Source organism: Perna viridis, chromosome 8 (genome assembly GCF_037379345.1).
Source record: "Perna viridis isolate PV_CMFRI_1.1 ecotype Kerala chromosome 8, ASM3737934v1, whole genome shotgun sequence".
Taxonomy (NCBI): domain Eukaryota; kingdom Metazoa; phylum Mollusca; class Bivalvia; order Mytilida; family Mytilidae; genus Perna; species Perna viridis.
This window is the reverse complement of record NC_142452.1, coordinates 33,491,187-33,516,310: the sequence shown is the minus strand read 5'-3', so window position 1 is coordinate 33,516,310 and position 25,124 is coordinate 33,491,187. Positions and strand designations below refer to the sequence as shown.

Here is a 25,124-nt window from a genome sequence, read left to right as displayed (position 1 = left end):
GCTGTCTTTGTAACAATCATGCAAAATCTGAAAAAAAATGTGATACACCCTAAAAAAAGGCTACATATTTTTATTTTTGTAATTAAGTTGTTTTCTGGGTCTGTACTATGAAATGTGTAGTTATTCATTTAAATCTGTCTGCTCTTAGGAGATAATCAACATTGAAAATCCAGTACATTCTTTTGTATTTGAGCGTCATTTACAGAGTTATCTCCCTTCATTTTGAAATCTACAGTGCATTTTATACAATTATTATCTCCTAAGAGCATGGGTTATATACAAAACTACATGTTAATTTCTGTTTACTATGACATTTCAAACAAAATATCAAAAATAAAAATATGTAGGCGTTTTTACCCATGAATCATATTTTGCATGATCCTTAGATGGAGTGCTACTCAACGGGTTAATTAATTGTTTATCTGGGATAACAATGACACATTTGCTCATGCCATTTAGAATGCTTGAACTATCTACTCTTGGTCACATTTTGGTTATTCTCTCTTTCTAAATCATTAGTATCACAACTATGCTTGTAATTAAAAAAAACCCCAGGATTTAGTTTCCTTAAGTTATATTGAAAACATTTATTTAAAAAATTGTGATACACGTGTAGTACAAACACCTTTTTTATATTTGAAGATTGAAGACTGATCACAAAAAAAGTGTTGTATAAACGGGTTTGAAAAAGTGTTCTTTATGATAAACGGACGAATTTGTGCAAGTTTTTGCAGTTATTTAAGTTTTTACCATTTCGTTTGCGTCATTACTAAAAGTTGATTATTTCAAAGCTATATTATATAATTTCTTTTCTGACACCATTGTCATTTATGATTAATCTTATAAAGATAGTATTTAAAATATTCTCGTAGTGTTATGAAACATCATCGACAAAACTTCATTTGGTAAGACTTTCAAGATAACATGATCATTTATGTCTTATATAAGGCCATAAATATTATCATATGGGAATAAAATGCCTAGTAAATTCCGATATAACTCTTTGTTAAGAAAACTGGATTGACAATACGATATACTGTAGTATTCCCAAAGGTTTCACCAATTCTATTAACTTTAATGTATTGTGAAAGGTTGTCATTGAAGATTTTAGTAACATTCCTATTATTATATAGGATTAAATAAGCACATGAATTTTCCTTTCAACGCTAAGTGATAAAACAAAACAGAATTACACGTGCTCTTAAAACATGGAGCCTTACATAGTAAAGCCAATGTTAAGGCACTCGTGATAACTATGAAATATTACTTATATATAATTGTGTTTCTCAGATCAGATCGAGTCCTACCAACACAGCTGATCCATCTGTCCAGCTTTTTGCAACATATCCGTTTTCGGATTTGTAGATTCAGCAGTAATACTGTTTGTGCACTGTTATTCAGTGTCTCTGTGTATATATTAGATGTAACTATTTACCAAAAACGTAAAATCCCGACTGCCATCCCAAATTCTTTGTTAAAATACCAGACAATGGCAAACCAAGAACAGCGCCTGCATAGGACCCTGTCAAAACAAACAATGGATACATGATATTTCTACAGTGCTTACGAATAAAGCGTGTAGATTTATTATTGTACGCGTATGGAAACTGTCGTAACTATTCATGAATAATTCAAAAACCTGTCTAAATCCATGTTTTAAAGTCCCATTTCATTTATTTAAATCATTTTGAAAATCAATCTGCAAATCGAACACTTTCATAAAAGGAACAATTTAAAAGTCCGAAATGGGTTATGTTTAGACAAGTTTATTTTTATCATAATAAACATCAAATATGGATATCATGCCAAGTTAACGCCTGAATGACTTTCCGTAGCATAAGCACCAGTGGTGGATTTCAAAAAGGGAGGGGGTACCGGGGTTGAACCTCTCCTTTTCATTCGAAAATTTGTTATTTTCAAGTGTAAATTTGACCAAAAAAAATTGTAAAGTTTGTCCTAGCACCACAACCTCTTTTTCTGAGGAACCACGGCTGGCATCCCACCTTTACGGTGTCTGGATCCGCCTCTGGACCCTGCTTTGACAGCACCTATAACAGTTGAAGCTCAGCTGTTACAATTGCAATTTCCGGAAACCTTCTGAACTGATCATAAATGAAAATAAAACCTATCAAATCATGCAAATCTAACACAATAATTAAATTCCTACAGTTGGCCATAGGTCAGGACCACAGATGCTCATGGAACAATGTACATGTAGTTCCAAACAAACAGTTATAAGTCGTCCAAAATTGATATAAATACCGCCTCCCAGTTTCGTGACATTCCTGTTAAATAATCTTCATACCCGATAAATAAGTTAATGCTTGCAAAATCTGTTTTGTTGGCCAATAAACCGACAATGCAGTGCTTTTCCGCATTATGTTTTTTTTCGAATTAAACCCATATTAACTTCATTTGTTTTGTTCATATCAAGACAATATTTTGTTTACAGTTTTACCCTTACGCTGAAGAGAACGCTTGCCCTATCGGTGCACCAGGTGCATGACCCTAGTGTTTAGTGGAGTCCTAGTTGCTTATTTACTTTTGTTACTTTGTATGTATTATTTTGGTTATTTTTATTTTCTTTGTTTTATGTGTATGTTTTCCATGTGTGGTCCTTGTCCCTGGATTACATTATTTTAATTTCCGCTAGAAACTCGAATCTTTTCTTTACTCTTAGTATTTTTTTCAAATACTAACACTTTTACATTTATGGTTTTTTCTTCTTTGCATAGTGTACATAACATTACAATGCTTGCTTTCGATTTTGTTTACGATTAGAAATATAAACTTTATTTCATCTATTTGCATTTGTAACTATATGTGAATGACAATGATTCGGTCATAGAGATTGAAATGACATATCTGCCGTTTAGCATGACAAAGTTCTCATATACATATATCATATTTATAAACTTTTCGCCTAAAAACTTTTCCTCAATACTGAAATATTTCATGAAATCGGTTAATGAAAAAAAAACGACTATACCAATTTTATTTTTGTTTTGATTAGAAAATAGCGGATTGTTATTGCCAAAAAGACTCTTTAATTCTTCAGGTTTCAACATATTCATCAAAATTAACTATTTGCCTTGACACAAAATTGGTAATTATATCACTTCCTGTTATTTGGTATGTTTGCACTTTTACGTTCTAATACATTCATTTTACTAGAGTAATGCATTCATAATCATCCAATTGATTAAACTGGCCTATATCACGAACCCTGAAAACAAGTAAATTGTTACTGCATTCTTCAAAACTGCATTGCCGCATGTTTTCTGTATGATAAACCATTTCAAATTTAGAAATAAGATACAAATGTACATGTGGGTAAACAAGCGCAAACAAATGTTAACCATATAAGTTTCAATGAAATAATTAAAAGATATAAAACTATGGTACTTGTAATTATATAAAAAGCATACTATGATGCTTCTTAATCCATTTTTGCCACTAAGTTATACGTAATGAAAGTCCATCGTCAAATCTCATCCACCATCAGTTGGACAAAAGGGGTCAAATTATGCACAGGATTTTCTATTTTACTTACCGTTCACTCCGAGACCTCGATCATAGGAATAGACGCCTAAATGATAGGAGTTCGGATATGGAAAAAACATGAGCATCGTAGCATGATTGCAGAGGAGTTTACATTCTCTGGTGAGCACGCAAAGCTACTATTTTTGTGTACGAGTTATTCTTATGCTTATTCTTCTGAAGAGTGAGAGCGTGTTTTATATAAAAATATCACTTCACATCACAAATCTGAGAAAATTATAGGATCCTGAAACAATCAAGAGAGTAAAATAAATAAATGAACCAGGTTTATTCATATCCTAAATATATGAACTACGATATTGATAAACAGCAAATTCCAGGGGTGGGACTACTAGATTATATGTAAACGTACCACAGAATGATATTGTTGCTAATTTTGATCGTTCTAGGGGAGGTGCCCAATGTCTCCACATTCCATGGCATGCTGGGTAGGTTACACCCTGAAAAAAAATTAAAGTAAAATAAGATACTACGATAGTTAGTATTTCACTCTTTTATTTCATGTAATCAAATTTATATGCAATCTTTAACCCTAGGAAGTTGCTTTCTAGCTATGGGTTTCCTACAAAATTTCATATTTTTTAAAATAATTTTGGTATGTAAAACTGCTTTGAATTCAGCCCGTCTGGTTTCAAAATGTGTCCTTTATTTCAGATAATACCTGAAGTTCGCCTGTAATAAGCTCGCATTTTGAAAAAATCGAATGACACTCTGGAGTGGAAAATAAAAGAAACAATCGTAACCTACATAAAGGTAAAACTATACAATATATAAAACGTCCATGGAATAAATCGACAGAATAACGTATTTGTGAACTATCATTATGATTTCAAAACATTATTCCTAATGATAAAATTTCACTTCGTAATGAAAGTGTGTGATACAGTGTTAATATGAATACTTTCACTAAATAATCAAACTTAAATAAAATAAGCTACATTAACAATGAACTATGATTTATATGAGCGACTCTCAGTAATAGGTTCTATTTACTGTAACAATAAACGCGAGTGAAAATTCCATTTTTTATATGTTTTGGACTATATCTTACAAGTGTATGCCTGAAAAATGTATTGAGACTTACATACTTACTGTTTAAATAAGTAATGAAATTTAAGAACGGAACCAATTTTCGTACCGTTTAAATATTAGTGTGCAATTCGTTTTGAATTCTAAAAAGTTCCAATAAAACCGTACATTGGTAACAATCATTTCGACTAGCCACAGACATTGACATGTACAACAAAAGCACTTTAACAGTACAATAAACCTTAAATTCAACTACAGATTCGGGTGTTTACAATCGCGTACAAATGATTTGATACAAAATTCTTCAGAGACTTCTACATCTAAGCACGTTACACCATTGAAATAAATTAACGGAAACTGTAATTGAAAAACAAATTAAATATTACATAATGAAACAGAAAATTGGTGAAATTCTATTTTTGTCAATTAACTTCCAAACCACAGTAGAAACGACCGGTACAGAACCATCGTTTATCTTCAATAGTAATTCTAAGCACACAATAAATGAAAACGTAATCTCAATTGTCACGCTGCTGGTTAATCAAAATGAGATTAAAGCGCAATTAACCGTCAACAATGTTTTTTAATCATGTCAAAGTCTCGGTTCCAGCAATTGAAACTGATACAAAGCAAACAAGCTAACAACAATTGACATTGAAATAGGGCGATTGTGACATGATACTAAAGTATGGTTTATTGCATAACGTGTATGGAATTATTTCCAAAGAGTTGTGAAGCAAGAAATCGAATCGACCCGCTGATTAATCTGGATTCATAAAAGTACAGCGATGCTATATCCTATTAGCATTAAACGCAGATTTGCATGTGAAAAATTGCATGATGGCTACATGTATCTCCCCTGTAGTCATCCGTTTCTCATTTGAGTCAATTCCATTGTCCTTGTTAATAGATAGTTTCCCTACGGTCTGGTGTCTGGGAAATAAAGTACAGTCAGTTTTAATTTTAAGGACTGTTGCGTTCCATAATGGGTTGTTTCAATTTAAAAAGTCGGTTAAACTATAATCCATGAATTGAGTAAACAGCTTATTCTACATGTATGATTGATAGAAGCATGGGCAATGGCAATGGTCTTGGGGATGGTGTATAACATTGATACATGGAGAAGTATAAGGTTTGAGACTAGATGCGGCAATAATTGGGATGGAGGATATTTAACCTTAGATATGAAAATTGTATGATTAGGGATGGTCAATAACGGTGTGAATAAAAACATTTATGCTTGGGGAAGTTATCTTGGGTAACCTTGTTGGGACAATGCTGAATGAGAATTATGAATGAAGGTCCCAGGTGGTCAATGATGAACTCTGGATTGAGTATTGATGCTTTAGGAATGGTAAATAGCAGTACCGGGTTGGGTCATTGGTGAACAGGAATTGGTGGAGTTTAGTTTGGGAAAAAATGAACTGAAATTGTTAATTGTGACAAAGCTGAATTTTTATGGTATTTGGTGGGCCCTAGATGGTGCAATGGTGAATTGATATCGTTAATAAAACTGTAACATTGGAAATACTTTGCTGGTACAAAACAAATATTGTCATTGTAAGGGACATTGGGTTGGATTGGATGTAGGAGTTAAGTTTTTGTCCACTCCGTGACGTTCCCGAGAAATTAAGATTTTTTTTCTTCAAAATGTTTACAGTTGCGATCACTTCTAACCTCTCTTTTGTCCCATGCAGGTCCGGGTGTCAAAAGAATAGGCCTGCAGCAGCGCTAAGCTTGTCGTAAAAAGCGACTAAATAGTACTCAGAAACGTAGCCAGGGGCTAGGCTTTCTGCCCACAGAGCAACTGGGATGTGTCCCCCAGGAGGTGGAATGGGGTACCCCTGGCATGTTTCATGCTTGGGTTGTCAGGCTATAAAAGAAAACCTGACCGCAAACCATCGTGGTACATCGTGTTGGGAAAGATGTCACGTTCCTCGCACGTTAAAGAACCCTGCTGTGGTACTCGATAGAAGTTGAAACATTTGCACTCCGCCGCAGGAGGCTAAATTGCCCAACCTTACCCATCCCTCCCTTTTTCTAGTGGCAATCAAAATTTTTCGACCCTATTATCCTTGTGTCCCAATCCTTTTTTTCATTTCATCATCATTTCATTTTCATTTTATCATCCATTTTATGTTTATCGTCTGAATATAGTTGAAATATTGCTCCTCGGACGTTAAACCCCAACAGACAGTCAGTCAGTCGATCCTGTCAGGACTCGCTGTCATAGAACAGTTCTAAACATAGAAACTGTTCTGACCCGCGATACACATTGTCAGGGCCTGTCAGGATTTCGAAAAAGCTCTGTCATAATTTGTCATAGGTCCTGACACCCTCCTGTCAGGAACTGTTCTAAGTAGAACAGAAACGTGGATTAGAAGAGTTCCTGACAGATTCTGACAGTCTTTAGCTCGAGAATACTTCTCTGGCTGAATTACATAGAGTACATGTATGTGATTATGAAAAAAAAAGGCGTAGCACCCGAATCCCGATTCGTACGACTGGAAGGAAGCCTTGCTATGTTTAAACCTGATTTTTTTCAATTTTTTACCCTGCAACTTTTATGTTTGGCATGCAGTGCCAACAAAAATTATTGCCTGTCGTACTTGCTACGCCCCTGACTTTAAAGATGTTGGACTGAATTATTTTTGGTTGTAGATCTAGACACCGTTATGAGACAGATTACCTATATATATTGACATTTCTAAAACAGTTTATTCAGAAATTTTAGACCTTTATGGAACTTTAAAGTGTTCAAACTCATACAATTTGAAAGAATAGGACTTTTTGAAGAATTTTGACCGAAATATGTTAGTCGCAGTCACCCACATGGCCGTTATTATAAAAAAAAATAGCATTTTAGTCAATAGTTTTATGCTCTCAAGGAAATAAAACGTGCACTCATATATTTTGCAAGAATAAGATTTTTTTAAAGAATTTTGACTCAAACAAATGTGTCACAGCCAGCCACATGATAATTATATTGTTAAATTTAGCATTTCAGTCATTATCTTCAGACCCTCAAGCAAATTAAAAGTGTGCACACGCATACATTTTGCAAGAATATGACATTTTTAAAGAATTTTGACTCAAAACGAAATGTCGCAGCCCCTATATGATATTTATATTGGAGAATTAAGCATTTTGTTAATTATGTTTAGACCCTCATGGAAATTACAAGTGTGGGCACTCATATATTTTGCAAGAATATAACATTTTTAAAGAATTTAGACTCAAAACAATGTGTTGCAGCCACCACATTATATTTATATTGAAAAATTTACCATTTTAGTCATTAATTTTAGACCCCATGGAAATAAAAAGTGCTCGCACTCATACATTTTGCAAGAAAATGACATTTTTTAAGAATTTTGACCAAACTAATGTGCCAGAGCCACTATATGATAGTAATATTGAAAAAAAAAAATAGGATTTTAGTCATTAATTTTAGACCCTCGTAGAAATTAAGTGTGGGCACTCTCGCATATGCTGGAATATGACATTTTTGAAGAATTTTTGACAGAAATATATGAGTCACAGTCACCCACATGATAGTTGTATTGAAAAAAATAACCATTTTAGTCAATAATTTAGACCCTCATGAAAAATAAAACTGCCTGCACTCATACATTTAGGAGAATTTTTACTGAACAAATGGTGTCACAGTCACTAATATGGAACTAACATATTTAGTTTCTACATTTTCTACATATAAGACTCTGTAGGGAAATTGGAAGTGTTTTCACTCATATTCGTAGCTAAAAGTGGCATTTTGAAGAATTTGGACCGAAATATTAAGGTATCAGTCACCCATTTAATGCAAAATTGTCGATTTTAACATTTTTGTTAAAATTTATTAAAAGTAGCTCTCACTCAAAAAGTTTTATGTCAATCTTGAACTGAATTACAGAACATCTGAAAGTTATTTGTTACGACTTTTACACTTAGAACAGAAACATAGACCTTTAGTTTTATAATTAAATAATTGGATTTAATTAATATCACAGGTGTATGTCAGAATGTAAAAAAAAATATACATGTAAACCATGATAATTTTTGAGCGATGAGTGACTGGACCGTGATCGACGAAAATTGAAACATGAACAAAGATCGAGTGATTGTCGGATAATAATCACGACAAGCTGTCTGTATATATTTGGAAATTTAATGTAAATTTTGAAATCAAGATTTGTTTCTTAATCGGGTTAGCTAATTTACATTAGTCACAGTTTCATTTCTTAATCGCGGACTTCCTGTTCTAAATTACGTCACGCATAAAAGAAAGATTTAGTTTCAGGAACTGTCCAGGGGTATGACAGTTTAGAACAGCTTTTCGTATTTTCTTTATCACGACCCAGGGCAGTTTCTGCCAGGATCTGCCAGGTAATAGGGCAAAATGTGGCCTGACACAGGACAGCCTATGTCAGACCCTGTCAGGATTTCTATTCTATCTGCTGTCGTAGAACAGAAATCCTGACAGATTCTGACAGAATTTAAGAGAGGTTATAAGTGATCGCAACAGTAGCTTTGTTATGCAAATAACGGATAGTGAATAATAATTGGTAATATTGTCTCCGATGTATGTTTATTCATGTTACCCGATTTGATACCCATCGAAGAAGTTTTCCAAATTTTCACTAAATGATTCTAAATATTTTTTATTAGTCATGAAAATATTTTTCATGGTAAATAATCTTATTGATTCTTACCTCCACAACTCCTTGAAATATTCTTACAACCATTACAAAACCAAAGTGAACTTGTGCAGCGCCGGGTAAAAGTAGATTAAGGAAAGCCGATGTTCCTATAGCAAGTCCAAATATTCTAAAATGAAAACAAAACAAATGTTAGAATTTGAAACAGAATCACCAACAAAATAACAAAACACAATAGACACAACCATCGGAACGTTTGTAGTCAGCATTTTACATCAATGTCATGTAAGCATCAAACTAACTCCGATTAATTTCATTCTGTGTCAAATGAAAGCTTGATAGCCTTTGATGAAATTGAATATGATGCAAACATATCACTGATTTCATGAGTTATGTCCCTTACCCTAGGTCTACCTTAAAGAAATTAAAATTTGTGTACAATTCAGATGTGTTGAAAATGTTATTTTAAATCGTATTTATAACAAATGCATGTAACATTGGCAGCATGTAATATAAAGTTTAACCAACATTTATTGTAAACATTCTCCTACCTTTCTTTGAGTGCTTACTGCTTAACCTATTTTGTTTTTCAACATACTTTTTGGTTTTAAGATATTACCTATTAGCAGGTAACCTGGAAGCAAGGTAGCCTCCTGGGATCTGTGTAACAATGTAACCCCAGAAGAATGAGCTGTCTACAACACCTATCGTTTCGGGTGTCCACGTGAATTCTGGAAGGTGCTGAAAAAATCAAATAGTTTAACATATGTGTTTTATTGAAAGCATATGTTTTTTTTTCAAATGTTGGTCATGTGCTTGCAGGAGATGAAAATATTTTTCAACCATAATCTTCTCATAAAAGCCTTTGTTTAAATCAAGCACTTATTCGTGGTGGATCCAGAAATTCCGAAATTATCGTTATTCATATTGCAGATTAATGTTAATAATTAAAGATTAATGTTAATAATAAAAAAGGTAAATCTTCCGACAAAATACTAACGATACAGAATTTCATCCTGAAGAAATTTTATATCATAGTATTGTCTCCACGTGGAAAACAGCAGTGTATTTAGTTTTGTTTACAATTGTATTCAATTGATGTTCTAAGAATAACAGAGATACAGATCATCTTCTGTAGCAATCTACATAGAAACACAAATTAATAATCATGATGACTTTTGCATCACTGGGATTTTCAAAGTCGTTTCTTGTTTTCATCTTTTACTGCATAAAGCTATTATAGAACAGAAGAAAATTATCAATTGCCTTCGTATGTTTTTTCATTGGGTGTGGGAGTATGAACTTTCAATAAGAAATCATAAAGATATTTCGAGACATACCCTTTCCATTGTATATTGAATGTCATTAAAGTGAATTATAACTAACTGACAAAGGCGTATTATCTTGATACTTGCTATTCTAAAACTATTCCTAACAGGATGATTAATTGGAAAGAGTGAATAACCAAAATATGATCACGAGTGCCGAAGAACGCCTAGATTTAACGAGTGTGCGGAACTTTTTCCGCACACGAGTTCAATCGTAATGCGTTCTTGGTACGAGTGATCATATTTTGGTTATCCACGATAACCAATTGATTATCCTATTTATTGCATAGATTTCCAACATTATTCATTGTTTTGTTTTTTGGTTTTTTTTTAAATTTTGTGAACAACGGATTGATATTCGTGTTGTGACGTTTTGGCGGGGGAAAACGCGAGCGTGAAGTTACCGAAGTAATTTCAGTTTCAATTACCGAAAAAAAAATTACATTGAGAACATTCGGTAAATCACTGCTCACTCTATATAATAACAACTGATCCTGAATCAAAGTTTGTTGAGAACAGATAACGTATAGCATATACAGTTACATTGTTATAGTATAAATTTTGATCTTGAAGCTTCTAATTTTATCATACTCCATATCCGAAATGTTTTCAAGTGGACCATTTGTTTTAAGAATAATTTAGCTTTAATTTCATCAAACTTGATTACACTTTTTAGATGAGCGGACTCATATAAAATATATAGTGAATTTATCAAACATGTTTTCCTTTCATTCACACACATAAAGTAAAAGTTTCACGTAAATCATTACTGTAATTATGAACAACTTTTGATAAACGTACGCATAAAGAAAATCTTTTAATTGGGGTCTCTGCTGACGGGAGGTCTGTGTAAAGAGACCTACAGTCAGCAAAATACATCACTATACATTAAGTGGAAGCTGAAGACTATTTTTAAGATAACTAAAGATGGATTCATCTGTTTTCTATATTGACTTAGTTATTGGTCCAAGACTAGCTTCGGACAAATACATGTACCTCTACCAAATATGGAAAATCTAAGTAAATGAGTAATCTGAGTAAAAATATGAGTAAATCAGCTATGTCTTTAACTAACTAGCCCAACATGTCAAATTGGATTTTGATCTGGCCAATATAGATAAAAGCCGTATTGGATGGCTAAATTCCATATTGGTGAACTTTCGTATTTTGTATTGTATTGGCAATTTGATCACATTTAGGCTAATATTCGAACGTTAGTCAATAAGATTATGTCATGCCTTATTGGACAGACGATGACTAACTTTATTAAGATGGACAAAATCACTATCTATTAAGGCGTTTTCCTTACATATATCAACATTAGTTACATGTCCATAGCAGCGAAATTTTAATCGGAAGTCAGGATTGAAACAATCAATCTAAATGTGGACTAACGCAGCATCACCGTTTCAAGACATTGGTAAAGTCTACAGCAAATGTGTCTTAAATATGTAATTGTAATTGATAAGAAAGATATACATTTAAAGGTCTGATGTAAGCAAGATATATATATATATATATATATATATATATATATATATATATATATATATATATATATATATATATATATATATATATATATATATATATATTTATACATTAAGAAGCCATTGTTTAATAAAAGCTCGTTAAGGGCAGATTCATCTGTAGTCTGTCTCAAACGACCAATAAGATTTGTTAATAAAAATATTATTTTTTTTTTGTATTTTCAAGGATATTCGCTTTCATTATTCCCCTTTAATTTTGTCATTTATTAAATAATACCATTAACGACTGTTCTCACAAAAAGTTAATGGGTTGATTTTGGTCATAGAGCTCTTTTTTTAATCTCGTTTTGTCTTTATATAAAATCGAATTAAGTAAACACAGATGGTAAAATTCATTTACATTGTAAATGCCACAAATAAAGTTATGATAGACTTGACTTTCCTTACATACACAGAAGCACAACAGCAGCAACAACAAGAACGCATACACACACACTCTTGATACGTTATATTATACTTATTTTCTATGTAAATATTTATTTTTTTTAATATCATTTTATGTGTTTTAGTGTAAGACTATGTAAGAATCAGGTAAAGAATTAAATATATATTAAATATAACCTACCACTTTTAAATTTTAATTTGACTATTACTAGTAGTACAATTAGAATCAGTATTAAAAACTCAAACACCAGGTTTGCACATTTAAACTTGATTGAAATTGTCCATAGATTAAACATTTCAATGGCAGATACTCTGTCAAAAGCCTCAAATTTTCAAAAAAATTCTACTGAAAAATATTATGTTGTGATCGAACATATCCATAGAAGTAATGGCGGTCATTTCAAATAGAGACACCTACTTATAGTGGAAGTATATTGTCAAATCGGTAGGTTTATGATGTATGATTTAGTTATTTTTGTGATACGACTCTATCCTTGGCAATTTTTAGGAGAGGTAAAATCTTTGAATGACCCTATCTTAAACCATGGCTTACATGTTCTGATGCTGTAATACGAGTAACTTTCAAATTTCCGTTTGATTGACCATATACATTGTACCTAATATCAAACATCATTAGATCTATTTTATTGACTACTATATATACAAAGATGTTCAAATTTTTTGATACGTACCAAATGTTTCATTGTCCTATTATGGTGCTCAGTGCCGTTTAATGAATTTGGTGAAGCAGAGTCGTTATTTGTTGTATTTCCTCCGCCTGTATCGTCAGTTTTCGTCATCGTTACAATAGCCACTCCCATATTACATCGTATTCCGAATGAAATGATAAATCCAATACTGCTTAGACATGCCACCAGGTAGCGCTGTGAAACACAACGACAACATTCACATTTGAAATGGAATGGTTTTGATTTTCTGACTTCTTCTTCATCGATATAGGCTTCGTCCAATTCGTCATACTTGACAAACGATTTCTCGTCGGCATCTTTACGGACGATCCTGCAAACAAGACAAACTATATAATTGATGCTGTCAGCGGTTTGCCAAAAAATGCATTATCAAATTAAAGATAAAATGAGAATTTATGACTACGTTAAAAGGAAAAAAGGATAGGTAAAAGGCCTTTATGATACTAAAAATCTCTAAATGGAAACCACTTTCCGTACAAGAAATTCGTGTCCATTCACTTTTTAAGAATGGTTTATTAACGTCGACAAATGTCCTTCTTATAATATGATTCAGAATATAGATAAAAGAAAGTCATTTAGAAAATAGTTTCAGATATACATGTACACAATCGTAAAACGTTGAAATATTTAACAAAAATAAAAATAAAAAATATACAAAAACAAAATTAAACATTGCATTCATATATTTAATAAGATATACTTCTATTTCAAAAAGACGGTGCTAGAAAATACACAACAGAAAACCGAAATAATAACAAAACACCTCAAAAGGTACCAGATATTAAGTTGTCGGCAGTAGGTATGCAGAATACAATTTAACATTTATGGGATAACGCAAAGATTTTTAAAAAAAATAAAACATAAAATGCGTATGGCCTTACAGTCTTATAATATCCTTGAATAAAATGACTCTTTGCCATAAACCTATATTATTTCTACTTTATCTCAGTTATTTCAAAATCGTCATTGTTTATAACAGAGATCCAAATAAAAAAAAATACAAATTTAATTTTGCAAATAGGTAATAATAAAGTATCCATTTATGTACATATTATGACAGCAATCAATTCTAAAAATGGACTTTTATGATCATTGTATCTTACGTTGTGCTTTTTTTAGTCATTGTGAATACGTCCACTGCTATGAAAGTTCTCATTAATATTTCATCAATTCTGATCTGATAATATTGCATTACACTGAAGACATGCAATATTTCACATAGCTAGTCTACGCTGCTTTTGCTACATTCAATATGAATAATATTTTAAATATATAATAAGTACGTGCCCATACGGATAGGTAATTTACGAAAGCCAATAACTCTGGCTTTTGTTTTAACAAAATAATAACCTACTTAGCAGCATTACAATCAAAAACTGACAAAGTTCAAGATAAAAAAATAAAATCTAACTTCCCAAATGACATTGAATACAGAACAAAAAATATCGAAATTGGAAGACACCGCCAAATTCTACGAATTGAATACCAGCAATGCAAAATTTTATAAAAGGCTTGCCGAAATCCGGTGTCAAATCTGGAATTAGTGATTAAATTTTTATCATACCATCCTTAAATGTTACCAGTACTTATAGCAAAAAGGATTGTGCAAGTTCAGTCTTATGTAGTTTATGTGTTTTTAAGGACTGTCTGTTTATGGATTGGTTTTTTACAAAAACGTAAACAGTCATACTTCCTGAAAACAAAGATTCCACTATATTCAGAATCTTATAACAGGAGTGTGTCTGTAGTAGGCCGCTTGTGTTATTCTCAAATTTCTATACATTTTAGCCTCGCGGAATGCGTTTGTTTGCAGTTTTAATGGGAACGTTTTAAATGTCAAAAGAAATATCGGAATTTCAGCTATTAGAGCCTTCATTGCTATTTAATACTCTATATTGCATGAAGCATTTAAAACAAGCCATCGGCAATATGTCGAAATAATGGCTGTTTTGATTGAAACAGAGGAACTAGTTTTGTTTGCTTTCATTACTTTTTGTGTCTTTATTCTGTATCCATTTATCACCGATCTTCTCAATACGCGAGTTTGATTAAACCAAATGAGATTTTAGTGCCATCTATATTGACACAAGTGACGCACAGATTGAAAATCTACTTTGGCGGGAATTATCAGCAGACGACAAACAATAGCACTGATCAGAACTATCATCAACAAATATAATTTTCTCTTCTTAATTAAACACGCAGCTCGCAATGATGTTTATACCTTAAGTGTCAGCTAAAACCCAAATGCAATGCACTTTCAAAATATAGACACCAATAAAGATTAAATAAGAAGATACTATCAAACTTATCCTCTGTGGCTTTATTGAAGCCATGTACAGAACATAAATGACTGTCCACTCAATGGAGAACTCGTGTTTCTAAGTTACAGTACATCCTAATATAATAAAATGTGTCGATTTCTTTTTCTTAAAAAAAGGCGTTTAACTTGTAAAGAAAATTAAATTCTTGCAAATTGGTTTACTACTAGCATACAAGTTTTGGAAACAAAAAAATGTTGTGTTTTAAGGAGATAGACCTAGGGTAAGGGACACAACTCTTACAAATCATTGGAATGTTTGTATTCAGCATTTGACATCAATCTTATGTAAGCATTAAAGTAACACAGATTGATTTCATTCTGTTTGATAGGAAAGCTTGGATGGTTATGGTGAATTGAATATGATACAAACATATCACTGATTTCAAGAGTTATTTCCCTTACCCTAGATCTACATCCTTAAGATTATACATGGTATATTCGATTTTTGTTTCTGTTAATTACATTGTACCTCAGTAATTTCGGTAATTTTGTGGACACATGAAAAATGACCAGCAAATACCTAAATAGCACCAGAACAACAATGCACATACACATAATCAAAAATTTATATATTTTTGTCTCGTTAGTTTTTGCTTTGATTTTTACCAGGTGTGAATAATTCATGTAAAGTAAATTTAATATATGTAGCATACGGCTGAATACAATGTAAACACCATGTACTTAGGGAAGCCAATTGTTGTTGTTGTTTGCTGTTGTTGTTATTATTATTATTATTATTATTATTATTGTTGTTGTTGTGGTTTTATATATCTCCTATCTTACATGTTCATATAATACTTACATATGTCATAATAATCACATAATAAATAATAATTAAAAAGAGCATGTACTAAACAATTGACATATTATTAAAGCATGTATTCGATAAAAAAAAAATAACCATTTAACCAAATATAAAAGGCGAACAACAAAGGCATTTAAATTAACCATATTGTATGTATCATATACAAACAGAAACATAAAATGAAAATAGCTGAAATTATTTGAATTCAGCTCTAGATAAGATAATTCTAAAATAAAGTATAAAACATGTATTAAACATTAGTTCTTAATTGTGATTCAGGATTTTGAAAAATGGAAAACAAGAATATTAATTTTGCAGTTAAACTTTGAAAAAAAAAGAATGTTCAAAAATTGTTTTTGTCATGCAGTGATTTTTTTTTTCAATTCGTTAAAACGAATTGGCTAAAACTAGGTCGTTTTAACGAGAATGTTCAGAAATTACAACGGCTTAAAAGAAAATGTACGACTGACACAGATCGACTTCGGTGCAGTGGCAGGCAAAGTAATAGAAAGAAACATGAGTTTCTGGAATTCTTTAAAAGTCGTTAAGTTAATTGGAAACGAGGTTAAAACAATTTAAAGCTACAATCCAGCATTAATTCATAGACTCATTTATTTGCAGATTTATATATATTTTTTTCTAATCTCACACTTATTTTGTTAGAATCTGTCATGTTCTATATCTAGATTACCGAACAAGACCTAATAAGTCTTGACAGTGGCAAAGCTCTGCTTTAAGTCAATTTCTGGTCTTAAATTGTCAATTTCCGAAAAGCGCTTAAGAACAACCCCACTAAGTCACCACTAATTTAACGCTGCTAAATTGTTGCTTTCACGATGTTGCTCCTCTAAAGCGGTTTCAGACAACACTTTAACGGCTTTCACTTTGTCATTATGATAGGGATGTTAAATTGTATTATACAGAGGATTTATAATCAAAATTGAACTATAAAATTACTATCTAAATGCAACTTCCATTGCCATTTACCCGAATATCTTCCTGTATCCTTGGTGCAGTCAAAATTAAATTATGCTTTACAAATCCAGCAATCCGGGACAATACTTAAAACCGATTAAAATATTCTTTGAAGCTTTAAAACATCCTGCATTTTCAATTTGGTGTATTAATAAAAAGCGCTTATTCTAACTATTTAAGATCAGTTTTCCAGATCTTAAAAGCGTCTTATTTAATTGTTTAGAAATATTGCTTCTCTCAAAGAATGTGTGAGATTGACATACTTAAACATATTTTTGTTATAAAGTAAGATTGTGTTCCGTTAAACGCTTAAATATGACGAATTTAGTATGGAAATGAAATTCATTTCAAATACTGATGATAAGTTTATGAGATTTAACCAAAAAAAATATTAAATTTCATTAAGTTCCTTGAATTAGGATTGCTTTTAAGATTCGTAGTTTACATTTTAAGGAGGTAGACCTATGGTAAGACACACCACTCCTATAAATCACTGGAACGTTTGCATTCACCTTTGTACATCAATCTCATGTAAGCATCAAAGTAACATGGACTGATTTCATGCTGATTCAAAGGAAAGCTTAAAAGGCTTAGGTGAAATTGAATATTATACAAATATATCACTGATTTCATGAGTTATGTCCCTTACCCTAGGTCTACCTCCTTAAATGTCAGTCTATGTAAGAATCAGGCAGTGGATGAAACATGGCGTACATGTAGAAAAACCCACTATATTTTGAATGTTTAATTTGACTATTTGTACCGACAGAATCAAGTAAAAAAGACAAGATTTTCCATATCACTTTGGTAAACTGGATTGTAATTTCATCAAAAGACAATGAAAGAGAACATTTCAAGTTCAGGTTTAAAAATTTCTGAGCAAATCCAGTGATGCAGAAATCAATTAATGATCTTTTAAAAAGAGAAAGCATCATTGAGTGAAAATATATTATCAGAACGCTGGGTCTTTCACATGCATGTTTATTCTTTTTCCCCATTTTGCATTATTCTAAAACAAAACTTACACTTAAAAATGTTAAAAATTGATGCAGGTGTTTATTCTTGTCATATCTTAAAAAAAAAACTTATGTGTTGAATGACGTTTTTATTTTTTTTTTTTAACATCATCTCTCATCACACGCGCAATATCATTTTATCAGACCACTGTTGATTTAAGGACGTAAAAATGGCATGGAAATACATGTACACGGGTAAATTTTATATTAACAATATGTTGTAATTGCGTTAAATGTGGTGAGTTGAGAAAAGTCTGCTAAATACGAAATTAATATAATTGAATATTCGGTTTTGAAATTCGCTTGTTTTCACTTCAACTAAAGTTAATCCAAAAAACCTAGACGCCTTGTTTCTATGAAGGACTTTTACAACGTAAGGCATTATAATATCTTCGTCCTTTGATGTCAATATGTGCTTTTTCTTAAAAGCAAAGCACTTCAATTGTGTGACAATATAAGGTCATCCTCATTTAGCGGGAGTAAGATTTTCTCTTCGAAGGTAGATTACAACCGGACATCATGTGTCATTTATTCTGTTCTATATTAAAGTCCATGAAAGATATAAAACCATGCCGTACCAGTCGCACAAGCCTTGAATGCAATCTAGCAAGATCGATAAAAGCTCCATAAAAGCCTACAACGTAATCATATTATGTACTTTTTTCCTAGAACACCTATGAGAATGGCAGTTCAACGGTAATGCTTCCAACAAAGTAAGCTTCTCATCATCCGCCATTCCGACGCTTTGGAATCAATTGGGATCCAAGTAATACCTTATAATCATGCAATTTCTCAATTCATAACAAATTATTAATACCCTGACAACTCCAAACGAGTTTGTTTTTTTTTCTTTTTTTTTTTGGTTTTTGATATTTTTTATTTTCGTTATCCAAATATATAAGTCATAAAAATGTTATCTCAAAAAGTAATGCACTTAAAGAACTCAGAACAGAAAAACTCAAGTTTCGATTTAAATTATCGATGCCAAATCTTGAAATTATAATTTAAAAAGAATCAAAATAAAGATATACGATGAACTACATGTACCATTAAAAGCAGCTTCCATTTTTTGAAAGTCTTCAGAATCTGTATTGGAGCACGAACAAACACATGATGATTGTTTAAATCGGCTTCATTTTTCCTAAAATAGATCAGGAATTTATCATTTAGCTCAATTATTTCATATCCTGCATTGATAATTTGTGTTCTCTTTTATACGTGTTCACGTCAAGCCTAAACGATTCGTTAGAATAGTCAAATAGAACGCGGATGGAACATGACATGGTTTCCGGAAACCAACAACAGAAAGACATCTATTTAAATCGGAGATCAAAGCTTTGATACTTACTTGAAACATGTCGACCATTGAGCTGTTTTAAGTATACTTCCCATTTTATTTCTAACTCAGGTAAATAAATGTCTCGATCATAGTCTGTTGGCAATCTACTTAAAGTTTCTGTTTAGTGTTGCAATATCTTTTAGATGCAAACATTTTACGTCTTGAAATAACATTTTATATCGCTACATGATTAGATCCCGAGATAAATTGTAACACAAGTTATTCTCTTGAGGTCAATTTAATGTCTAACCTTTCATTTGTTGACAAATGATTCTGCAGTGAAAGACATTCCTAGCTACAGTTATACCATGCTATTTCTACATACCCGAGTTTGTTTTTTTTTTTTAAATCAATAAATATCGATTTTTCTTTAAAAAGCCTGAAACCATTTAAGACAATATATCAGCATTGTAAAAAATATACGAGTATTTCTCTCGTCCTACTAAACCTCTTCAGTAAAATAGGTTTAAGTTCCGGAGTATTTTTTACTTCCTTATTTAAAACGTACGTTAATAACTATTTAAGGCTTTTTGTTCGGTTCTAGTTACCATGAATTTAGCTTCTGTAGGAAGTTGACAACAAAGCGTTTCAATGATGCTCTCTGAATCATCAAAGAGTTTAATTCCAATAAATATAACAGATATTTAAAGATGAATGCGCATAAATGTATTCTTCCAGCGTTAAGAGCTAAAACATTGCCATTTAAAGGCTGCATATTGAATATGTTTTAAAATTATGAACGCTCATGGCATCGATTTTTAATTAAACCTCAAATAATGTTTATGAAAAATAAATGAGAAATTTATCAAGATTAGATTACATATAACATTCATTTCCATTTGTGTTAAGAATTCATTATTCAGTAGAAAGAGCTAGAGACAACGTAAGGCCTAATACCAAATTATATGGAACAAATTTGTAATAAAAATATATTTGAATTTCAATTTAATTCCAAGTAATAACACAAGTATTTAACATTGTGAATAACGAAGTATCTTATGGCATTCCAAACGTAAAGCTAGCACACAACATCGCTAGCAGTTTATAACTAAACTGTTGTTTCGAATAAAATACATTGTATCAGATTTCAATCTAAACTCTACCGCGTAAGACAGCATGTAAACTTCGGGGAATCCAATTGGTCCCTTGATTAAAGGACAATCACATGATGAACATTCTCAGGTAATTAACTGGACAATATTTGGTAAAGTGATTTAAACTTTCCATCAAACCTAAATTCAAGCACATATAAAGTAATATAAACTCTCCGGTCCATGCTCCCAGTTTTAGTGGAGTCCGAGTTGCTCATTTGCTTTTGTTACTTTGTATGTATGATTTTAGTTACTTTATGTTCTTTGTTGTCTATGTCTGTTTTCCATGTCTGGTCTTGGTCCCTGGATTACATTCTTTTGATTACCGGTATAACCTTGGTTCCCTATAACCTTGGTTCCCTTGATTACTCTTTCCATCAAATGTTACATCAGCACCATTGTATTATACGAGACATTAATCATGGTTAAAAGTTACATTGTATAGCTCTCTAAGAATACTTGCTCGAGATCTATTTTCTTCTCTTAAAAATTACTTATCAAATACATACCAACTGAGGAAATGTTTGTGTAATAATAAAACCAAAAAAAAATCACCCATAGTTAAGACGAACACATCTTTTCAGATTTGATTAATAACAAAATAATAAAAAATATTCTTGTGATAAATGTAAACATTTTAAGAGACAGCCCATGTAGAAACAAGGCAGTTCCTATAATAAGGGCGTCACATGGTAAATTTGAATTCCACTGAGTTTTTTTGTTCCACTGTAATATTTATATCATGTATGTCACGTAGTACAAAGATTATTTTTAAATCCATAAGGGATGCCTTCAGGATAAACTTAAACAGCTTTTTGGTTGTTTTCTAGATGTACTGAATATATTTTAGGCAAAAATGACAAAATTGGGGGGAAATGATGTGCCACCCATTACCTGATTCTTACACGGAATGGTACTTAAATATGAGAAAATGTTTATGAGGTTAAACCAGTTAGCTTTTAAATGAATTGTTTTGATGTACATGTAGCATTTATTTGAAATTGAAAATTGATTATTTTCTTTCTCCATGAGAAAAAAAAAGAAATTCTTTTAAAGTATAACATTTAATTTCGACATGGTATTCGATAGGAGTAGGAACTTTTGCGCTCCGCCACAGGAGGCTAAATTGCCCGACCTTGCCCATTCCCCCTTTTTCCAGTGGCAATCAAAATTTGTCGACCCTATTATCCTTGTGGCACATCCTTTTTTTTTCATTTCATGTTCATTTTATCATCCATTTCATGTTCATCGTCTGAATATGGATGAAATATTGCTGCTCGGACGTTAAACCCCAACAAACAAACAAAAAAATTAATTTCGACAATGCACTAATACATAACCTTCCAATCGAAATTAAACAGAAACGTTCAAAGTTCACATAAACTTTACAAAAAATGTCAAAAAAAAAAAAAGAAAAAAGAGAGCTAGGAAAATATTGTATAAAGAATGGTTTTATACACTAAATAAGACATTTTAGTTCACAAATTTACCAATTATTCAGAGGTTAGCCAATGCTTAAAATTAACACCTAATTTTTTATCAGTGCGTCATGTTTCCTATTTTTTTTTCAGTATTTGATTACATACAATGTTTTACTCTTATTAAATAATTCGTACCAATTTGACTCTTCCACTTAAGCCATTTACCTTTTAAAACGTTCCGGCATCACTTCTTAACAGAAGATTACTCAAAAGGCTTTGATTATCAGCAAACTAGAAAATAATAACTATTATGACATTCGTTTTATCAAAGATTTGACTATAATGACAGAAGTGCTGACAATCAATTGGAATTTGACACAGACAAAAATTCCTGCTGTCAGTGGATTGTCAAAATATATAGCTTTATAACATTAATATGTCACAAAATAAAGGAAATCAATGGGAATTCATGACTTTTATAAATCAAAATGTTGTCATCATTTTCTTTTTCTTTATTAGCGTTAAAAGAAAGAAATCTGTCATAAAACGTAACAGGAACTGCAATGGTCCAACAGCTAGAAAGATTCAGAAACGATCTATTTATTTTCCTTCAAATTCAAATAAATTGCTAGTAAAATAAAAAACGAATGCTTGGAAATTTATTTACAGTTTTAACATGACGTGTACGCTGGTCATTGTGTATGAGCGCATGCGTCCACCAAAATTTGCAGTATAAATAGTTTTAATTGCCAAAAATGACAGGAATACTTTGTATCCATATTGTATGTAGTAATCTAGCTTATAATCAAAGGCTAATTTCTGAAATGTTCACGATGGAATGTGCAAAACATGTCTTTATGTTGACAGTGGACAATGTCTTTGTAGTCTTTATAAAAAAATGTGTACTAGGCAGGTGTAAGTTGTAAAAAGACGAAATTATAGGTTATAGAATATTGTATGTAACTTATCATTCATTTGGAGACATTCATGGTTTTACTAAAATTGGGGCGACTATATGCATTGACACCACGTGATTTGTAGTTATTCCGTAGATCACTTTCTGGCAGATAACCTGAACAATTCAGTCACTCTCCGTATCAAATCCTCTTACTCCCCAATGGAGGGTTCGTTGAGAACCGTTATATGTCAACTGGACTATTCGGAATGCCTGTCAGACTACATTCAAGCCCTCAGATGTTTAAATTTGTATGCTTAATAAGCTTTGGTTACTGTTACGACGACTTCGTCCTCTATTAGTCAGCGTTGCATGCTAGAAAAATATGCATATTAACTAATTAAGTGGATACGTCAGTATCAATACACTACAAGATGCATAATAAAAGTAGCATCAAGTCTATCTAATGAATATTGTGAATATTGTAAAGCATGCAACATCCGAGTAATGAAAGTGCGTTCGTTGTTTTCGGTGTATGCATAAATTCAATAACTGAAAATTAATATGCAGAAACATTGAGAAATTTCATTCACTCAAGACAGGAATGTCAAAATTGATTAAATGTGCATAACATACCTTTTCACAGTCATTTTTTTATCTTTGATATAATATAAAAAAAGAAAAAAAACATAAATCAATATGATTCAGTGATATGATTAATTGACATACCACTTGGACAAATTATTCTGACGCCGAGCCAACTAGTCTTCACTCCATCTCCTCAAATACAGTGTGCATGGTATTTTAAAGGCATGGGAGTGATTCGGCATAGGATTGAACCCATGACCTTCCGCAGGGTAGGCTGTATAGAAGGATTAATACCATTTTGGCTATCTTAAATTCCGCTGTAATGTTTTACTTATGCATTAAAATGCATTTAAATTGCTTTCAATATTTTGTTATGGCAGAAAATCTAGATTTACAAAGAATTGTGCAAGAAGCTTTTCCAGACATATTCCTTAAGTTACTCCTATCTCACGAATTCAACCATGGATATAATTATCTCGAAGTGCTATACAGCAATTACATTTACTAGGTCAAGAAAACAGGAAACTGCCAAATGACATGACATCGACAGAGATCACAAAACAATATCAGAACGACAATCATATTATAGGATATTTTTCATTTGAAAAAAAAATCTAATGTACTAGTCACCATATTTGATAATGGATGTCAGAAAAGAACTGCAAGGTAAATAATTAAACAATACCGGAAATGTCACAATATCCGGCTGGTATTGTGGTACTGCAGTTGAAACAGAATTAGAACATTCACTACAAATTACAACAAATAAGATAAATTAAACTCCAACGTATTTGGTACGAAAATCTCTTTTGAGTACTTCGATGCAATATCGCTCAGTCATATTGTTGAAAATTGTTCTTTTTGTAAATTTTTAAAATTGTTTGTATTACATTCATGTTTCAATCTGATTTAAACAAGCCAATTGACTTCAATTTGTGTTTAACATTTATGCATATGCCAAAGAAAATTATTTAAAAAATAATATTTTATGTTTTAGCTAAAAGTAAAAATTTAAAACTTCTGGGCAGTATTTGAATATTCTACAATATTCTTGAAGCCTTAAAAATTAATTCGGTTTTGCTTATAGTCACACCACAAATACATCCTTTCTCAAAATTAAATGTTAGTTTTTGATTAATTGCAAGGATAAAAGAGAAATAAATTAAAGAAAGCATTGAGATTCATTGAAAAAGGAAGATAACTCTTTAATTTGAGCAAAATTAGGTTGCTTTAAAATCATTTTATGAGCCATCTATTGTCGATCTAAAACAGACTTTATATTAAACATTCATATGGTACATGTATATACATTTCATAGGAACAAAAACTTCAGTAGGATAAAATTCATAATTATGCCTCTCATATTGTAGGATCTGCCTGATTTTTACATAGACAGGCTCTTCACATGTAACTTCAAAAACTCTGTCTGAAAATATTCAAGATGTAAGATT

The 25,124-nt window shown here is 31.7% G+C and overlaps 1 protein-coding gene across 2 annotated transcripts in view; it reads right to left on the bottom strand.

Annotated features, from left to right (window-relative positions):
• LOC148610304 (vesicular glutamate transporter 1-like) overlaps positions 1-25,124 on the bottom strand; it is a 61,469-nt gene that overhangs the window by 15,058 nt on the left and 21,287 nt on the right. The window contains exons 2-7 of one of the 2 annotated variants that reach the window (XM_088542691.1): positions 23,722-23,743; positions 13,203-13,530; positions 9,868-9,989; positions 9,303-9,417; positions 3,914-4,001; positions 1,436-1,522 (exon numbers count right to left, since the gene is read on the bottom strand). In XM_088542691.1, the coding sequence (XP_088398817.1) occupies positions 1,436-1,522; positions 3,914-4,001; positions 9,303-9,417; positions 9,868-9,989; positions 13,203-13,530; positions 23,722-23,735 (754 nt within the window). In that variant the 5' untranslated portion in view covers positions 23,736-23,743. The remainder of the gene's footprint in view (positions 1-1,435; positions 1,523-3,913; positions 4,002-9,302; positions 9,418-9,867; positions 9,990-13,202; positions 13,531-23,721; positions 23,744-25,124) is intronic. The other variant, XM_088542690.1, reaches the window with a different exon arrangement.